The sequence below is a fragment of the Octopus bimaculoides genome, chromosome 1 (assembly GCF_001194135.2).
Source record: "Octopus bimaculoides isolate UCB-OBI-ISO-001 chromosome 1, ASM119413v2, whole genome shotgun sequence".
Lineage (NCBI taxonomy): Eukaryota > Metazoa > Mollusca > Cephalopoda > Octopoda > Octopodidae > Octopus > Octopus bimaculoides.
The window spans coordinates 101,330,282-101,352,349 of record NC_068981.1 but is presented as its reverse complement, the minus strand read 5'-3'; the positions used below and the strand labels follow the sequence as shown (position 1 = coordinate 101,352,349).

General features: G+C 35.0%; 1 protein-coding gene across 2 annotated transcripts in view; it reads right to left on the bottom strand.

Annotated features, from left to right (window-relative positions):
* LOC106874373 (charged multivesicular body protein 4c) overlaps positions 1–22,068 on the bottom strand; it is a 72,073-nt gene that overhangs the window by 15,166 nt on the left and 34,839 nt on the right. For both annotated transcript variants that reach the window (XM_014922086.2, XM_052968683.1), the window contains exon 2: positions 6,350–6,527. In XM_014922086.2, the coding sequence (XP_014777572.1) occupies positions 6,350–6,527 (178 nt within the window). The remainder of the gene's footprint in view (positions 1–6,349; positions 6,528–22,068) is intronic.

Sequence of the window (22,068 nt, the reverse complement as noted above, 5' to 3'; positions counted from 1 at the left end):
CTATCATAGTAAATAATTTTTATTTTCTAAGTAATTTGTGACTATATTAAACTATACAAACTAGAGTTTAAAAAAAAAAAAAAAAAAAAAAAAAAAAACTCATCATAACTTTCAGGTCTTGTAGTTTCAAATTATAATGGTAAGAAGTATATGCTTTTACATGAAGGTGTGTTTAAATTTTTCATTCAATATTAATAGTAATTATCTTATGCTTAACATATAAAATAATAGGTTATGAGATTGTGTCAAAGGTAATTAGTAGACAATATATGTCAACTAAGAGTCAGAAACTTAGATAATTATTTCTTAAAATGAGTACATTTTGATCAGTTAAAACTTAATATTTACCATATAATTGTGCTTAACAAGGTGGATTTTGATCAAATAACAAAAATGATAAAGTGCATAAACATGGTAAGCCAAGTTTTTAGTGACAATGATAGCAGCAGCAAATTATCAAGCCACATGATCTTATGCTGTTGTTTTAGGTTAACAAGAGGATCAGTTAAGCGGAATGGTGAAAACATAATTGTTTCAAGTAATGTCTCCACACTGGTGCATGTACTGACAAAGACAATAAAGCTAAATCTCTTGAATTAATTGTATGTATTTATGTCTGGAGTCTTGCAAATTGCATAAAGTGAAATGAGATAAAAAGAAAATAAGTACCACATATATGAAAATATAACTTCACAAACAATTATTATTATTTTAGAGAAATATAGTTAAGCTTTAAAAGAAGCAATTAAGTCCATATAAGAACAGTTCAACCACCAAACAACCACATTATCTTTGAGAAAGTTGCTGAAATAAAAATATGACTACAACTTGACTTCTTAATTGATTATTATTAGTTTTATCAATCAACATTGCATCAATTAGACACAGCTTATTAACAATATTGCTAATTAGAGCTGGGCTATGTGCCAGTTATATAACCAAAACTCTTGTACAACACCCACTTTGATGAATTATTGAAGACACTTACCAAAAGAAGTTATTTTAATAACACTTGTTTTCAGAAATACCAAATTTTACATTTACTATAAATAATATGAGGCTGGACTGGATTTTTAGTCTAAATGGAAACTGTGTAATAGAAATCACCAGTAGTTTATAGACATTTATATACCATAAAAACTAAGCAAAACTCATATTTCTATCAAAGCAACTAATGACATGCTCAAAGTTAAATGTGGCAATTACCTCTCACTTGGCAATCTAAACTAAACTAAATAAAGTGCAGTCATGAGAGCACTCTCAAATTCCATACATAGCAAAATTGGTCGACAAAAACTTAGTCAAAATATTTATTCCTCAATATGAATGTGAGTATGGGAGGGGTAAAGGGGTTGAAAAATTTATAGGTTTCTATTTATTCTCCAATTATTAGCTAATAATTCAACTATCACACACTCTCAAGATAAGGAGATTATCTTGAGATAACTAACTATCTATCTATATACTATAGGCTTCTTTTAGTTTCCACCTACTAAATCTACTTAGAAAGCTTTTGTTGACCAGGAGCTATAGTAAAAAAAACCAAGGTGCCACACAATGGGAGTGAACCTGAAATCATTTGGTTAGGAAGCAAGCTTCTTAGCCATACAACCATGCTTGTGCCTATGTAAATTTCACATGTGAATTGCTTATATTGTATATACTGTACATATACTGAAACCAGATGAATTATGAGATTTTTAGAAAGTAGCTGATATTTCATGTGTCAAAACAGTCTTTAGCAAATTTTTATTTATTAACATTTTCATTAGTTTTTCATTTATGACTGCTTTTGAAAGTTCAGTCAATTGAAGTGCCAATACAGTCTAAGCCACAGTATCTATAATTATGCTTTGAGTATTTTTTGCTTATATATACATACACACCCACACATAGAAAACAGGGAGTGTTCTGACATCACTGTACAGTTGCTCTATCAGTTAAAATATATATTTGTCTATGGTAACTAACTGAAATTCTCTAAAATAATACAAACTAACTGAATCTTTTTTAACATAGCTATAGTGAATATCTAAAATAACCAAAAAGAAAAAGACTGGCAAAGAAGCACATTTTCGACTGAATATAGTAAACAAAATTAAAACAAAACAGTATGTGTGTGTGGTACAATAAAACAAGTAGAGAATATATAAAGTGCATATACAGAAGGAATATTTGAATGGAACCCCACTCATTCCCCAAAAAAGGCCAGTGTTCTTTTCTACACACATTCTTTTTTTCTTTTTACTTGTTTCAATCATTTGACAGCGACCATGCTGGAACATTGTCTTAAGAAATTGACCCCAGGACTTAATAATACTTATTCTATCAGCCTCTTTTACCAAACTGCTAAGTTATGGGGGACATAAGCATACCAGCATGGGTTGTCAAGCAATGATGGGTGTGGGAGAGACAAACACACACACAAATACATACACACACACACATATATATATATATATACACACACACACACACACACAATGGGCTTCTTTCAGTTTCTGTCTACCAAATCCACCCATGAGGCTTTGGTCAGCCCTATAGAAGACACTTGCCCAAGTTGCCATGCAGTGGGACTGAACCTGGAACTATGTGGTTGGGAAGCAAGCTTGGTCAGTATTTGAGCATATTTTGCACCACTATCATAGACATCAATATCTGAAAGGAAGTGTCCCTTGTGTCTGTATGGATGAAACACTGCTTTTATTGCACATCATTTTTTACTGTAACATTTCATTTTTCATGTAACCAGCAAAGCCTTAAAGAACACTTAACAAGACCAAACCAGTAGCACCTAATTATTTGATGGTGGATTCTGCTGGGTGAACATATGTATTAGGGTGTGGTTGGATAATAAATTGTGGTGGTCTGATGATTGGTGTGCACAAACCTAAAGTTTTATTTTTGGAATACTGATTCTTAAAAGTAGCATCTTGTTATGTTATAAACAATGTTATCTTTGGGGATGGTTTTGTCGGTTAATGTATTCGCAAACAGAAGTTGTTCGTGGGCAAATAGAGAGCAGGTTTCTTTGTTTATTGGTATTGAAAGTTGCTTCTTCATGATATCCCTTGCTATGACAATAATGATGACTGTATAAGGAAAATAACACCATTAAAATTGAAAAAGGACTATTAATTCTACTTTATAGAAAACCTTCAAGAAGGTTATGGCAGGGATTTTCTAGTTTAAAACATCTAACATTGTTAGATTCTATTGTTCACATAGAACATTCTGCTGAATTTGATTATAATATGCTGTTAGGGAATTATGATTAGAGGAATTATGTCTCTATCTTTACATCAGCATTTGCAAGGAGTGTCTATATGGCCACTAAACCTGCTAGAAATAGGTAAACCTTCCTTAAATCAAACTATCATTTTAAACAAAGTAGATATAGGCTACTGTAGTTTCAGATCACACTAAAAAGATGGTTGGTCATGGCTGGAGTGCCTTTGATCATGTACTTTACCAAGACTGAGCTGGGGATAAACAACAGCTAGGGAAGTAGTTAAGTTGAATACCGACTGGATTATTAGCTAATAGAAACCTATAAATTTTTCAACCCTTTCATGCTTCTCATAAAACTAATTTTTAACTTCCAAGTGACTGGAAATTAAAAAAAGAAAACTGTCATTCTTATCAAATCTCATGCATTGTCAATTTGTCTTGCTGTTGTTTCGCCCCAGGTCAACCCTGATTGAGTAAATCTTGTGATCAAAGGTATTCTGGTCATGACAAACTTGACATTAAGGTGTTTATAAGACTACATAATCTAAAATACTTTTTTTTTTAATTGGTTTGGGCCATTTTTCTTTTGTAGGCTCTTTTCAGATGAGGGAAACTGACACAATGTTCTCTTGAATAGTTGCAGAAAAAAACACGAGAAGGGAGGGAAATCAAAGGAATGGCATTCTGGGATGCAAGGACTAAGTGTAATGGTCAGTGTAGGGTTTTGGGAGGTGGTAAGAAGAGAGACAAATGAGTTGGGAGTGCCTTTCTAAAGGTGAGACAAGCTGACTTCAACAAGCAGAGGCCATTGTAGTAATAGTAAAACAGGCAAAGACAGGAGACAGATGTCTGTGAACCAGAGGTTGGAGAGTATTGACACACAACGTCATGCCTATCAGACGGATGGTCTTTTTTGAATACAGTCTAAGTTGTTTGTGGATGACAGTCAGGAATGAAAGTGCAGAATAAACCGTGGTATAAACATAGTGGTGAGAAAGTAAGTCATTGATGTATAGGTGAGAGAGTGTAATAGACATTTGAACCTTAGAGAACACCAGAAATGACAGAGTGTTGGTCAGTGTGTCCCATCAACACCTGCTGTGATATTGCAATTTCACAGAAAGCCATCAAGAATGAAGTAACTAGTGGAGTCCACAGATGGGCAGTTCTTATAGATGATTCTTATGTCAGATGTGGATGAATGCTTTCTCGAAATAAAGTGCAACAACACTGCTTCCACCAAATTTCTTGAGGATGCAGATCCACTAGTGAGTGACGTAAGAGAGTAGATATCCATTAGATGTCGTCATCATCATCATCGTTTAACGTCTGCTTTCCATGCTAGCATGGGTTGGACGATTTGACTGAGGACTGGTGAACCAGGTGGCTAAAAGTCATAATGGTGATGATTAAGGAGGGAGAGGGATTTAATGTAATGAAGATTATTGTTAATGACTGTCTATCACTTTTGAGATTTGGATTTCAATGCAGTAAGATGATAGTTGGCAGGGTCAGCATTGTTACCCTCCTTGGGAATAGGGCACACTGAGAGACACTGAAGAGTTTGTTTGAAATTAACAGAGACATTGTCAGTACTAGTGAGTGGCCCTGTTGGTTCAAAGTGACCAGAGGTGGTTGTGCATTTAGAGTGTATATGCATATAGTGAGGAACCTGAAGTAGAAGATAATAGTTTTGAAGAAGATTTACTTTGTGTGTACAGTATGGAGTTGGATGCAAAGTGGCAGCAAATTTAGAGGCATTCTCTGAGAGAATACTGCTTACAGAATCACAATTTAAGAAGAATTCTGCAAAGTCGTAGAGAACCTTTTTGCAGTTGAGAGGTAAAAGAGCCTGTAGGCTGTATGAAGTATAAAGGTCACCTTTGCATTACAATAATGAGAATAAGCAATGTGTGTGAATGGTGAATAGTGATGGTAAGACAGTAGTTTGATGACCTAATAGGTGCAGAGATGGTGACGGTTTGGAAGTGAGAAAGAGATTGAGGATGTTTGGAGTGTTTGTGTAGCAGTTAGGGATGCATGTAAGGAATGAAGCTAAGTGATGTAGGAAGTTGAGGATTGTGAAAGATTTAGTTTTGGCTCTACTGGGCATCAGTGTGAGATGAGTGTAAGATCCCAAAAAGAGTTGTGAGGGTTGAAGGATAATGACTTCAGAGAGGATTGAAGTGAAAAATATGTTTTCAATGCAGAAAGATATATAGTTAAAGAGTTATCAATGGTTGGAGGAATCCAAAGGGTAGTACAAGAAACAAAAGTATTTAGCGGAGTGGAAAGAGAGAGGGGTTTTGAGCCAGAATAACTGGCAGTTCTTGTTGTTGATATGGAGGTAAGAAACATGAATGGAGGAGAGAGCAGAATCGATACATGCAAAGATAATGCCATTAAGAGTGAATTTTGAGATTAGAGAAGGATGTGACAGTAGAATGTAATTTGTGGAAAATTTGGCTACTATTTCTAGCAGATGAAGCAACCATGGAGGGTCCTCCCTTAAAGCCACAATCATTAACTGTTGATTAGTGTTGGAGAATCAGCTTCTTTGCAACTAAAATAATAAATCTTATATTGTAAAACAGAAGCTGATCTCTGTCACAACATCTATTAGAGGGATGGAGGGGAGGAGAAAAAGTTGTTGAAAGAGAGAGATAGAAAAAATAGACAGACAGGTAGGTAGTGTTGTCACCATAATAATTAACAAGTTTCGATTAAAAAAAGCGAGAATTTTAATTGCAAGTCTGTCAACACAATGCAACAGACTTAACCCCCCCACCAAAAAAAAAAAACCTTTCACTTTGAACATGAAGATATATGCATGATGAATAAATATTTTTATCAGCAACATAACAATGGGTAATGACCAAGTATATATATTTTTATATTTTAAAATATTAATATAAAGGATCAAAAATAAATCATGTTACATCTAGGCAGACATCATGTATCATAATAAAGTGGCTATTTCAGTTAGTGAAGTCACTGGTTACAGATAATTAAGGAACGTGTATTATCTTAATTTACCTAGCTATTAAATAGCTACCAATTCAACTGATAAACAGCAGATTGCACTGCAGAACTAAGATAACAATTGCAAAGGACTTACATATTATTATGAGCAGCTTTGATTGCGCTGGCCGACTCGCCCATGACCTTAAGAACTTCTGTATTTGTGGCAGCATTTTCTAAAGCTTCTCTTTGTAACTCTATAGTGGAAAGAGTACCATCAATTTGGTGCAGTTGTTTTTCATATCTCTTTTTCCTTTTCAATGCTTGGAGGGCAGCTACAAAGAGAAAAAAAAAAAATCAGTTCAATTAAACAATTTATACAACAAATACATAGTAGTCCGGTTGTAGTGGTAAGGTGTAGGTTTTGTAAAAAATTGCTTTGCTCACACTGACTCAGTCTTTGTTTCTTCCAGAGCTTTACTTGAAAATAAAATGAACTAACAATTTATACATCAAGTTCAGTTCCATTGCACACGTTCTATTGTGTAATATCTAACATTTCCAAACTCGACTTCATTAGAAAGTGGAAAAAAATGTGGGAGTGGTGTGGAGTCTGGTTGAACCTAGATGAGGTGTAAGGCCCAAAATATAAGATCCCATACTCATAGAAAATGAATTTAGTGGGTTCTTCATTTTCATATTGTTTCAGCTAGTCCATCTGTTAGTCTTACTAGTGATATACTATGTCTTTTCCTACCTAGTGTCTAAAGCCATGAAAGTGGAGTTAGAATTGGATCTTAAGAATATTTAGAGGTTTAAGTACCTTGGGCATATACTATATCCAAGTAATAACTACGTAGTTTTGCATTCAATTTCACTGGTGTTTGACTAGTTGTTCCTTAAATATTAACAAACATAAGCAGGGTTGTATGTTTAAGATGCTTGCTTTGCAGCCATGTGATTTCATGTTCAGTCCAATTTAAAGGCACCTTGAGTAAGCATCTTCTACTGTAGCCATGGGCTGACCAATGCCTTATGAGTGACTTTGGTAGATGGAAACTGCATAGAAGCCTGTAGTATATATGTAATATATATATGTTAGTCTTTCCACTGACTGACAATCAGTGTTGTTTTGTTTATGTCCCTGCAACTTAGTTCAGAAAAAAAAAAGGACAAAGAATAAGTAGATTTTTAAAAATAAGTACTGGGGTAAATTTGTTTGACTAAACCTTTCTATGTGATGCCCCAGTATGGCCACAATCCATTGACTGAAACAAATAAAAGATAAAAGTAATGTACAAAAACATCAGAAGCCTTACATTCAACCATGATCAATTACATACAAACACAAAGCTAATATCTAGCCTTAAGCCAGTAATACCTAACCTATTATATAAAGCATTAAAACAGATGGATGGAAACAATTATCACGTTAAATATTATTAATCATTTGGTTAAAATAAGATATATAATCTAAAGAAACTAACAGAACCAATTATTGTAGAAATTACTACAAATATAAAGTAAACCAGTTTAATTACTTTCTTCAAACCTAATCATAAATTATGGCTAAGTTTCTAATTAATCAGTGCTGGCTATAATTTCTATAGAATATCTGTAGAAAGAACCACAAATACAATTTTGACTAACATGAATAGTCAGCTATACCAACAACTTTACAAGCCTTAATCCTTGTTACTATTATATTCACTTTTCCATGCTCGCATGGGTCAGACAAAATTTGTTGAGGTGGACTTCCTACAGCCGGATGCTGTTCCTGTTAGCCGACCCATACTTGTTTCCAAGCAAGATAATATTTCTCCATAGCCAAACATGTTTTTCATGTAAGATTGGATGTGAAGGACACTGCATGCATGATAGTAACACTAATTTTTGTGATACCAAGGCAAGGGGACAGTAACACACACACACAATCATCATCATCATTTAACATTCATTTTCCATGCTAGCATGGATGGTTGGATGGTTTGACAGGAAATGGCAAGGCATGTTTTCTAATGCTGGATGCCCTTCCTAATACCAACTGTTTTACAGGGTGAACTGGATGCTTTTTATGTGGTGCTGGCACAGGTGCTTCTTATGAAGCACAGGTACTTCTTATGAAGCACAGGTACTTCTTATGAAGCACAGGTACTTTTTACATAGCACCAATATGCATGGGGTTGCCAAATGGCTTGCAAGACAAGGATGTCTCAGCTGAGAGAGGGCAAGGAACAGAAAGTGGCTGTGTTCCAGGCAAGAGGTTGGAGTATAATAGAGGGTCAGGAGTAGCTTACTACAGGAGAGATATCTGACTATCCCAGTAGGACAAGGAGAGAGAGAGAGAGAAAGAGAAAGAGAGAGAGAGAGAGAGAGAGAGAGAGAGAGAGAGAGAGAGAGAGAGAGAGAGAGAGAGAGAGAGAGAGAGAGAGAGAGAGAGCTGTCATACTACAGAGGAGATACTTGGCTACACCAATACACAATGAGCTTCTTTCAGTTTCCTTCTATCAACTCCATTCAGAAGACACTTGCCTCTTCTAGATAAAATCTGACAAATCTCTTCAATAATTATTCAATATATTAATAACAAGTTTGTTAATGAAGAATTTAGGAAAATAACTTTGGCATTATTAACCTGGTATTTGAAACATAAATTAGCACAATTTTTATAGACAGTTTTACTTTAGATCACTTAAAAAAACAAGATGTTTGATTCACATTTCCTGGGACAGTCTTGGGTAAGTTGGTATCAAAAGGTTAAAAATAAAAGCATGAAAAACTAGTTATTATATTGTACAGAGATATAAAAGATACACACTTTCTAACAAAGATAGTTTGGAGTGATGAGGCTACATTTGTGTTAAATGGCTCAATCAACAGAGGAGCTGAGAATCAACATCTCTAAGAGGATTAGGATATTAATTTACTTGGAGTTATAGTACAGTGCAGCTTATCATTGAATGTATAAAGTGGACCATTCATTTTTGATAGTACTATGACTGGTTCTATTTACTTGAACTTGCTGCAACAATCTGTCATGACAAGCATTCAAAGACTTTTAAGATGTGGAATTTTATTTCCAGTAAGATGGGGGTACACTCACACTAATATAATAATATAAGGACCTACTTTGATGTGATTTTGTCAAACAGGTGAACTGGAGGTTCAGAAGAATACCCTCACCTTTAATTGGACTTCATACCACTAGACTTCTTTTTGAGGATACTTAAAAGTTAAAATTTACAATACAAAAACAGCAACAGTTGACAAACTGACCAAGAGTGCACACAAAGACAGAACAATGTTTCTTGATATTTGTGATTCCACTGCTTAAGTGATTACCAGTTTAAAAACAGGTTTTCATAACAAAATTGAATTTTGAAAATGAAATGTGTTTTAATGAACACAGACTTTATAATCATTCAATGTGTGTATGCATTTTGGGGGAACACCCATCATCTATATATATCTCTCTCATAATCATTTTACTTCTGCTTTTCATACTGGCATGGGTTGGATCAGTAATCCTGGTTGGAGTCAACTGTTATTCAAATTTAGTGCTTTCCTAGACAGGTCAGCAGATGGTTGGATGTTAATCCTAACACCATCCATTTTACAGAGTGTATGGGTGCATTTTACCATAACACTAGCACTAGAGAGAATTAGTGGAGGTAAACTCTAAGTTTAACTCCACTAATTCATGGCAAAAATGAGTGTGAGAGAGAGTAGAATGTTGTTAGCTCTAGGCTAGTCTTCGATGAACAAGCCTATGATCAAAAGCATTCCAGTTGTTACAAAGCTATCCTTTATGAGGAGCAATATTTATCTAGGATTACATCTGATAGCCAATGTATCTTTTGTTTTTATGGTGTCATTTGAGGGAGATTTGACTGCTATTTCTAACAGATCAAGCAAGTTTATAAAAGCTCCTTCTTGTGATTCTATTATACAACAGGAAAGTCTTCACAAGCTATTTAATAATGCTGTGTTAAAAAGATTACATGGAGGAAAACTGATAATATTGTCTTGAGGAACAATCAAAACTATGAATGGCAGTAATGACAAGAAACCATTAAAAGCTATTTTTGAGAGCCATTATTTAAACAACTGCAGCATACTGATTACAATTTGTCCATTTTTATAGGAACAAAAGGAAATTAAAAAAAAAAAAAAAAGAAAAAGAAATTCCCAATATAGCATGATTTATGACCTAGTTGTTTGCCAGATGTTCTCCAATAATTTTTGTTCACTATGAAAAAGGATGCCAAACAATCCAGAAGCCAAACAAACTGTTTTCACTATGATCTCTTTCTCTCTTCTCTTGTTCACTCTCTTCAGCTGTAGAAACAGAGAAATATAATGCAATGAAAGGAAAACTGGTCTGGGTTTGCTCTTATAAACTTGGTAGTAGTGTTAATGGGGTTAGCATGAGTACAGTAATCAATAAATTTTAAAAAATAAAATATAATAGTTGATGACATATTGATAATTTTGAAATGTACAGTATACACTTTCTTTTTTAATAAACATCAATTTTAGCATTGCTATGGAAAGTATAGAGTGGTTACACCACAGGTTATTATTTTTATATCTCTATGGTGTAATCACTTTGTTAATTGTATCAGCAAAGTTAAATATTCTTATGTTTCAGCTTTAAAGCTGCAGTCATGCTGGGGTACCACTGTTGATAAAGCCTCCCTGACAGGGAATTGAACTCTGGTCTCCTACGTGACAGGTGGGGATATTTACCACTATATTACTGAGGAAGATGTCTGTTTATCAAAAATATATTCCTTATATTTCAAATTATCACAAAAACAAATAAATAAAAAAATAAAGTGGTATAGAAGCCATACCATAGATATTTCAGTAGCAAATGAGTTTGAGCACACACTGTCCACAGTGCCTCTATTTTCCTATGGTAACACAAGTTTCAAAATTTTGGAGGAATTTTTTTCCGCAAACACAGAGACATCCAACTCTGTTTCAAGTTTACCTTTGGCAGTCTCAGTTACAACAATTATGTGCCTGTTTTTAGTCTACCAACATACAAATAGCATTTCATCTAGTACAAAGAGTGCAAACACATATTTCTAGTGGAGCATAAACTTAACACTATTGAAAACTTCTGAGCAACCAGGCCTGTAATCCTTTAACATTCAGATTACTTTGTCAAATGTAATGCTCATTTATTTACATTGTTTTGAATTAATCATGCATTATCTCACAGCTTCAAGATTTTCACATGATTCTTTTCTTCACTTGTTTCAGTCATTTGACTGCAGCCATGCTGGAGCACCACCTCTAAAGGGTTTCAGTTGAAGAAATTGGCCTCAGGACTCATACTTTGTAAGCCTAGTACTTATTCTATCGGACTCTTTTGCTGAACTGCTAAGTTACGGGGATGTACACACGCCAACATTGGTTGTCAAGCGATAGTGGTGGGGACAAACACAGACACAAAGACACACACAAATATATACATTCATATACGATGGGCTTCTTTAGTTTCCATCTATTAGATCCACTCACAAAGCTTTGGTTAGCCTGAGACTATAATAGAAGACACTTGCCCAAGGTACCATGCAGTGAAACTGAACCTAGAACAATGTGGTTGGGAAGCAAGTTTGTTATCACACAGCTATGCCTGTGCCTGTTTATTTTTAGAATGACATTGTGTGGTGGGTGTGATGTCAGATCTGGCTGGTTTGAACATAAAACAGGTAGAATATCTGGCTAGTTTAAATGCTAAAGGGTTGATACTTAAAATTCTTTCCCTCCCTCTATTTAAAAAAAAAATTTTAATTGCTGTTTTACTTTAATTGTTATGGCTTACTCATAATGACTTTATATTCTAGCAAAAAAATTACAAGCAAAATCCATGTTTTTGCTCAACAAAACCTGTAGTTAACAACTGGAGAGTAAGGTAACATGCTCTTTCTTGCCCAAGATGTGGTGCAAGCAAATCCAAAGACCCAGGTGTGGATAATGCAATATTTTTAATAGTAAATTTTCCAGGTCAGCATAGATAGGATAATTTTCAATTTGAAGCACTTAATTTTTTTTTTTTTTTACATTAAAATAACTTTCATATTAGTAACACCTCATCTATGAAATAGGAGTGAGTGGAGTTTGTCAGGTAGACAGAAGTAAGAATATTTATGTGCCTCGTCTAATAGCAGAAACATGGTTGAAGTAGTAGTAGTAGTGATGAGATTTCAAGTCATGATCATGTCAGTAATAAGTAATGATACCAGTATGAGAATAGTATACTTTTTTTTTTTTTGAGTGAGCTGAAAAAAGAAAGGAGTGTCTCATAGGAACTTGGCTGCTGTGGATGAGTAATCACACACTGGCTCCATTCTGCTGTATACAGCAGTTTAACATTTTACAGACAGACAGAATGAACTAGTAGGAGTTAATATCTTTATGCTTACACAATGCAGAACACTAATAAAGAAACTTAAACCATTTATAAATATTGATAATTGTTTTAAAAGAACTATGGTCAAATCAATAAATGTGTCTTTATAACTGTTTCCCCATGCTAGCTTGAATAGGTATGTTCCTTGTAAATTTGGATATCTGTATATCATAGAAGCAGTTAACAGTTAGACACTTCTTCCCCACAGCTCACCACTGAAGTAAGAGTGGAACCTCTAGTCAACCACCATGTATATAAATTGAAGTATGATGAGATATGTCTCATATAAGGGCTCAACATAGTGAAAGAAGTAGAAAATATGAATGAGCAGCTATGTGGTCAGTAGTGTGACAGCTTACCTTAAAATCATCTGGTCTCTTGTAGCATTAAAATCACATGTTAAATAACAAGTTTAAATGTGTGTGTGAGAGAGAGATAAAAATAGTAATTCGGAGTTTATAAGAGATTCCAGATACTAAGCAACAAAAATTGAATATAACTGTATAGCAATATGATACCTATGAAAATGCTGCCAACTACCAAAATCCCAAGAATGAATTATGAAAATACTATGCTGAATTCCTAAGTTGGAATATGCTGATAGAAAATTCAGTAGGCAAAATCTACCGCTTGGTGCACAAGATATGTAAACAACATTCTTAGCACAGATTTTCCTTTTTGTTCTCATTGAATTTTATCTTGCAGATACAAAGAATCTATAACTTTCTGAATTTCTGAGCGTTTACTGACAAAATCAAATGGTCTGATTGGGTTGCTGGGACACTTTATTTTTGGCTAAAACAAAGATTCTATTATAACCTATAAAACAGCTGTCAACTATAAAAGAAGTTCAGTATTTATTCTGGGGTGTTCCATTATATTACACATGACAGTGGAAACACACTACCTGAGTTTGAAATTGTAAGACATATCAGATATTTATATGCTAGTTGATGCTGAAGACAAAGAACAAGAACATAATTTATAAAAGTTCATTTGTTCTGGTGGGTAACTTGATCACTATTGAGACAAAGAGAATCAACAGTAGTAGTAAAAAGTGATTGGATGATTTTGTTTCTTTTTAAAACAACATTTGTGTGTTACATTGATGACTTGCATGCATACATGTTGGAAGTGTACTTGCAACATAGGATGGCAATGACCTGAACAATAAAAATAGAAAACTATCAAAATACCAGACAGATAAACTAATGTTAAGGTAAATGTGATTTTAGCCAAGTTTAAGAAACAAAATTCAGATAGGTTCTTGTTTAAAATTGGGATAGCTAGTTTTAAATTTTGGCTATCAACAATGTTTATTTCTGTTATAAACTAAAATGACATAAGCATCAACTAATCAATCAATATTTTATCTTCTGTGAGTGGGATTCCTGTTAGTACTTGAAATGTTGTTATATTGATTCTTGAATAATTGAATGGGAGTTGTGACATTCATTCCTTTATCAAGGGAATTAATAATATAAACCAAGAGACCTTTGAACTAGAAATCAAAGTTAAGCCAGAAATTCAGCTCATAGATAACACTGTGTAACAAAATTTTTTTGTTTTTGGTCAGTAAGTGCTATTTCCTACTTGCTGCTATCTAGAATTCAAAGGAAATTACTATTCCCTTCAAACTTTGTTTTTGTGAACTGGACATCAATGTTAGGAAACTGACCTATTTTCCATTACATTTCAGACAGATTCAATGCTGTGATTGCTGAAGCAGAAATATCATCATAGCAAATATTCTGCTCAATATCACAGATTTGCTTGAAAGTTGATTGATCATAACCAAAGATTGAGAGTTCCAAAACTTGTGGTCTAAAACAAAAAAAATTCAGAACAAATAGCAGATGGCCCACTTCATTTTGCAGTAGTATCCAATAAAATTTAGTACAGTTTGTGATGTATATTACTGGTTAAGAACTCAAATGAGGGTTAGAGTTTGAGCACAAAATAATTTAACAAGTATTTTCAACACAAAACAGACACCTGAAATTAGTACACTCTACGAGATACACATACAAACATGCACAGACATGTACACATGAGGATACTATATGTTAATCTAAGTATATCATATGTGCACGTGTGAACAGGCATGCCTATGTGGATAAGAAGTTTGCTTCCTAACTGTGTGGTTTTAGGTTCAGTGGAACCTTGGGCAAGTACCTTCTACTGTAGTTCTGGCCTCATGGAGGGGATTTGGTAAACAGAAACTGAAAGAAACAAAAGAGCTGAAAGGCGGCGAGCTGGCAGAAATGTTAGCGCGCCCGGCGAAACGCTTAGAGGGATTTCGTCTTCCGTTACGTTCTGAGTACAAAATCTGCCGAGGTCGACTTTGCCTTTCATCCTTTCGAGGTCGATAAATAAAGTAGCAGTTACACACTGGGGTCGATGTAATCGACTTAATCCCTTTATCTGTCCTTGATTGTCCCCTCTATGCCTAGCCCTTTGTGGACAATAAAGAAATAAGAAACTGAAAGAAGCCTGTCATATATATATATGTGCATGTGTGTGTGACTGTGTGAAGGCATGTGGCTTAGTGGTTAAGGTATTTGGCTCATGGTCATAAGGTCATGAGTTCAATTCCTGGAGTTGTGTTGTGTCCTTGAGCAAGACTTTATTTAATGCAGCTCCAGACCACTCAGCTGGCAAAAATGAGTAGTACCTGTATTTCAAAGGGCCAGCCTAGTAACACTCTGTGTCATGCTGACTCTCCCTGAGAACTACATTAAGGGTACATGTGTCTGCGGAGTGCTCGGCCACTTACATGTTAATTTCATGAGCAGGCTGTTTCATTGCTAGTTAAATGTATATGTATGGGTGCGTGCCCACATGCCTGTGTATGCACATCCTTGTCCTGTCATCACATGATTGTTGCAAATGAGCATCACAGTTATAGAAGTGATGTTAGTTTTCAGTTTCAGTTTTCTGGGGGAAAAACATGTCTGGCCATGGCAAATGTTTGGAAATAGGTGAAGGCTGATGACAGGAAGGGCATCCAGTCATAGAGAATCTGCCCACCAAATTCCATCTGATCCATGCTAGCCAAAAAATTATAGGGCCATATTTATTAAAGACAACAAACAAAATCAGAGTGTGAATACAGAGACGATGTAGAGGGAGGATGGTGAAAGAAAGGGACAGTAGGTAAGTGGGTGAGTGCAATGAGAGTGAGAGAACAGAAAAGGTCGAAGGGCATCTTAGAAGTGTGAGAGCAGAGAGTTATATAAAGACAAGAATAGGTATGTACTGGAATCAAAATATTGTTAGTCTTTCCACCCACCATCTGTCAAACCCTTTTTTTTTAACTGATGCTTGCTCTTACACATTGTTGTTGGCACTCCGTCACTTACGACGTAGAGGGTTCCAGTTGATCCGATCAACGGAACAGCCTGCTCGTGAAATTAACATACAAGTGGCTGAGCACTCCACAGACACGTGTACCCTTAATGTAGTTCTCGGGGATATTCAGCGTGACACAGTGTGACAAGGCTGACCCTTTGAATTACAGTCACAACAGAAACAGGAAGTAAGAGTGAGAGAAAGTTGTGGTGAAAAAGTACAGCAGGGTTTGCCACCATCCCCTGCTGGAGCCACGTGGAGCTTTAGGTGTTTTCGCTCAATAAACACTCACAACACCCGGTCTCGGAATCGAAACTGCGATCCTATGACCGCGAGTCCGCTGCCCTAACCACTGGGCCATTGCGCCTCCACTGCTCTTACACAAAGCACTATGAATAAAAGTGTTATAAATAAAACCCAAATTTCCCATGCAAATTACAGGCAAGCATTACATTAGGAAAGGATATACTGGACAGGATATATATATGAAAAGATGAAATAGACATTACACAAAGTAGCAGAAAATCATTTGGTGGGCAGTGTTTCTGCTTATCTGTTCTTTTTCTTATTTCTGTGGCCATGCTGGGGCACTAGTTTGAAGAACGTTAGCTGAACAAATCGACCCCAGTACTTATTTTTCTGTAAAGTCTGGTACTTATTTTATTGGTCTCTTATGCCAAACCACTAAGTTACAGGGATGTAAACACAACACTGGTTGTCAAGCAGTTTCAGGGGACAAACACGCAATAAACACACACACACATATATATATACACACATACAAACACACATAATGGGCTTCTTTCAGTTTCCATCAACCAAATCTGCTCACAAGGCTTTGGTTGGCCCAAGGCTATAGAAGATGATGCTTGTCCAAGGTGCCATGCGGTGGGACTGAATCCAGAACTATGTGATTAGGAGGCAAACTTCTTACTACACAGCTAATATCAACTTTTTCTCAGTTTATATAGTTTAGAAGTAAAAGTTTACAAAAAAGAAGAAAAAAAAAGAGGAAAGATCACACTTAACAATTAGAAGTTAACAATGGACAATTTAACTATACATTTTATCCTGTTAATCCTGCTGCTACTTTCACATGATCACAAACTTTTTCCAGAAGCTCAGTCAATTGATCATGTAAATCTTACCATCCCAGAGAAGTCAGTCTATTCTAGATACCCTATTATAAGGGAATAGGGTTAGAGTCAAGAAGCAGAATAGGGTAAAACTGCAGATCTTGAATTACAATGACTTTTCTTTTTGAGTTATTTGGTATTGCAGGTAGAGCATTGATTTGAGTTTCCAGATTATATCCAAAAGTGAATGTCTAGCTCCTACAAAATGTTCTACACCACCACCACATCTATAGATTGTGGTTTAGTATGAGATAGTGTCATGTCTCTCTAGTTCTGTTAAACTAAGTAAATTATTTCTTGTAATGGCATAAAGCCTCAAATTTGAAGCATGAAAGACAAAGCTAACTTCAACAGAATTTGAACATAAAAGATTTTAACCAAATGGCACAAATTATTTAATCCATATTTTACTGTTTCTGCTACTCAAACACTAAAACATATCACCATTGATTTTGTCTTATTTTACTTAAGTTTGTTTTATGAGTTAGAGAAGGAGATGGAACAGTGCCCTTGGAACTTGAAGACTCTCCTAAACAGGGGATACTGAGGTGGCCTGAATATTTGCGGGTCAATGTCTGCAGGAAAAATGAAAGCAGAGATGGCAGTAGTCCTTAGCATAAATAATTGCAACAGAATAGACTCTGCTAAGAGTACCCAAAGAGTAAGTGGTGTATTAATCTTGGTAGAGTATCAGGCCTTCTACTGAAAAAAATAGGAAGAAAAAATTTAAAAGTAGGTGACCATAATATGCAAAAGGAACCTTACTCTATATATATGATATCCAACAAATCATAATATTGTACATAATTGGGGTCAGAGAGGATGTAAATAAACCAAGACACCCTAGTCTTCATACAAATGGCTAAAAGTTCATATATATATACATAGAAAGAGAGAGAGTGCTCTATTCTTTGAGTCTCACTTTCGTATTGTTTCTTCTATAAAAACTCATCTCAATTCAGTCGTAACTGATTCTTCTGTTACTCCTCCCTTCTTTAGTCCCCTCCACCTCCTGCTACTATTACTATGGATACATTCCACTAATAACACCATTTTGTTTATCTTGTGTCCTCCATTTGCAATCACACCCCCAAATTAGTGGAGTCATCTCTCCAATACACACATCTGATGATACCATCAATGTTCTGTCGCTCCCTCTGTTCAGTCTTCATTGATACATTAGCACTGCACAGCTATCATATGCATTATCAATATCCTACCAACTACATCATACTTTAGTCTCTTACTTTCTCTCCACCATCCACTCTCACATCACGAAATAATCATTTCCAGGTATGTTCTGAATGTTAAAAGGTGACATAATAAAACGAAAAGAACAAAACATCCATAATTGATCACTCATCTCTTAAATACTTTAAATGTAACACTGAGAGAGAGAGAGAGAGAGAGAGAGAGAGAGAGAGAAAGAGAGAGAGAGAGAGAGAAAAAGAAAGAGAAAAACAGTATAAAAAATAATAAAATCTGCTAAAGTTCTGTCTGTCGATGTTGGGTGTATATTAAATTTTATTTAACACTACTTTTTCACTCCGTTTTTCTTTCTTTCTTTCTTTCTTTTTGGTTGTCTGTTTTACTAGATATCTATTATCCAATCAATATCTACGCTTGCTTTTTATTCTGAAACTGGATTACCTGATAGTATTAAAATGTTGTTTTATATTATGTAAAGAGTGCAACATAGAGTGGTTGTCATCAAGTGTGGAAATGGTTTTAAAAAACAAACAAACAAACAAACACAAAAGCAAACACTATTAGAAAAGCTTATTTCATTGATGATAATGTTTCAAAATGAGTGAGTGTACCCTCTAACTTTTCTTCATCAGAGTAAACATATTACTCGTTCTATTTCTATGTGTTCATAAAACCTTTAGTTTACCATCCAACAAGCATAGTAATGTGCACCCATTGCACAGTTATACTAGCAACCTTAACCCAATGCATGACACTTGCAATCTACTCATTGCAAACTTTCAGCAGCTATACCAATTTTTTAAAGTACACACACACACATCACCAGCATCATGGCAAAGATGTAAAATGATATATGTATTTATATATCTGAGTATGTGTGTTAACAATATGAACCGTTAAAGACTGGTTGTTGAAATGAGAAGAATCTAGGAAGGTTAGTTATTTTTTGATAAGGCAGGTAGTTAATTTAATGCCATGTGGGCAACAGGTTGCTAATGCCATGTTTACTAGTGTGATTCAACAGGTGCAAGTTGCTAATGTGTAGCAATAGGTACATGTTGCTAGTATCATATAAAGAATACTGGCTAGAAGTAAGGGTTGTTGGTGGTGTGTAATGTGTGTGTGTGTGTGTGTGTGTGTGTGGAGGGGAATACTATACTTGTTGATTGTTGAGCTAAGATTTTTACGAAAATATATGTATATGTGAAAGGGTAAGGATAAAGACTCCTTTCAGTCATGAATGACAATGGGATTGCACCTAGAAAGTTCACCTCTGTGGCACAAGTCCAGGCAAGGTTGTTTATGGAAGACCAGCAGATGCCCATGCATACTAACCTCTCCGCCACCAATGTTATCCAAGGGAAAAACAAAGGACAATACAGCTGTCACAAATCATTTCTACAGCTGAGTAAACTGCAGCAATGTGAAATGAAGTATCTTGCTCAAGAACACAACACACAGCCTGGTCAGGGAATTGAACTCACTACCTCAGTAGCAGTCAACCATGCAGGGGCCAGCTTTATTTTATGCTTTGTTCAAAGACAGAACAACACAATGACAGCACTGAGATTTGAACTTCTGATCATGTGGTCAAAATCTGACACTCACCATCACAGACTTACACATTTTTTTTAAAAACAAAGACAACATTCACTCTATGTACTGCAGAGAACAGTATGCAGGATGAATGTAAATGGAACTAAAGTGCAAGATATCTCGCATGTTTGAAGCAAAAGTTACTTTCAAACTTTTGATTGGTTACCTCTACTTGATAACTCCTTGCAATCGTCATCAATAAATTAAAAATTAGAAGTGAAATGTCATTGTTTCAACAGAAGAAATGTAACTATGGGAGAAAGTGATGCTAAAAATGTCTTTATGCAATACTCCAGATTCTAGTTAATTATGAAAATGTAACAAAAACATGTGACTATTCTCTTTCCCAAGACTGGGCTCTCATAGGAGCCATAAAGGTTATAGATTACTTTAGGAATATCAACTGAAGTAATGCACAAATACCATTACTGTATCTTCAAAAATACTCTACAAGTGCATGACTGAAAGAATAGTTTGAAGAATACTTTTAACACGCTTATTCAATGAACAAGGAAATCCATTTCAACTTAATCCTTTAGCACTCAGATTACAGTCAAATAATAATGCTTATTTATTCATACTGTTTTGAATTAATCATGCATTATCTTGAGGCTTCAAGATTTCAATGATGTGATGGCTTATTTTTACTATGACATTGTAGTGTAGGTGTGAGATGTTGGATATGGTCAGTCTGAACATAAAAGAGGCAGGATATGGTCAGTTTAAATGCTAAAGGTTTAAACACACACAAAGACAAAAGTTTATGAATCAGATGACACACAAAAGTGACAAGATACAGGAAGTAAACAATGAAAGCCAGCAACGGAAGAAAAATGTCTATACAAGTTGCCATAAAACAATTCTGGATTCTGTAGTGCTCAGTAAGAAATGAGTCACCTAGATAAAAATCAAGCAAGCTTACTGTAGGTAATAAAGAAGATCTGGTACTAGTTCTGCATAGTTAGGTGAATTGAAATACTAAATGTTGTTCTTAGAACTTTCAAAATTCATAATTTTTCAAGTAGGCATTTCATTATGGTAATGCTAATTTGTTTTCACTGTGATGGTTGTTAGATAAATATTAAATACCATAGAGTTGGTCTTTATCTCAGTTATCCTGAATAGGAGATTGGTCAGTGAGAGGTAACTTTTCCTCACAACATAAACTGAAAGTACTGCAAGCTAGCAAAATACTTGTTAATTCTAACATGTTGTTACTGCTTACAGTAATGAATTAGAGACTAAAATACCTATATACTTAAAGTTATGTGGACTTGGTTGTTGTTTGTTAAATGCCTTGGCCATATCCCCAATGTAGTGTCAGTAAAGGATATGAAACTGACCACTTGTCTGGTACCTTACCACTCGGCCATTTACAGCTCTTTGGTGACGAGATTGAAACTTATTTTCAGACTCACTAAAGCTAGCTTAAAAGGAAAAGTACTCTAAAACAGCCCACCTCAGAAGCAACTAGGACATAAATACTCTATATGCTACTATTCAAATCAAACAGCACACTTAAATAACTGAGTTCTTTGAAAAAGTCTACAGGCATTTAAAATTTAAACAGCTCATAAAATGGAGTTTATGGTAAGTGGCTAATTTGAACTTATGCAGGAAGACATTAAACAAAAATGTCTTGCACAGCTATGAATTGCTATTATCTATGCTCAAACTGAGGTAGAAGATAGAAACAAACCAATAAAGTTTGGAGTACAAAACAGATCAATAAATGTTCAACATAAGTTCTAAAGAATAATGGAGCATTTGCTGCCTTCTGGAATAGTTTTACAGACCTTAGAGCAGCATACAATCGGTTTAACTGCAACATGCCATTTAAGAAGCCTAATATTGGTAAATGTGTTCTCATGCAGATAGGACATCTCAAAGCATTTAGAAAATGTAACAAGCAAGTTAAAGTGTGTAAGCTCATGTGAATTAGCAGCTGTATAATATTTAATGTCTTCTATTATACTTAAGGCATTGATGCTGAAGATTGTTTGGGAAATTCTATTTATGGAACAAAGTAAAAAAGAAAACTACATAATCAGCTAGGTATTGAGTAATTTTAGAATAATGAACAGATAAAATAATCCAAAACCAAATGCAGAGAGAGAGAGAGAGAGAGAGACAGAGAGAGAGAGAGACAGAGAGAGAGAG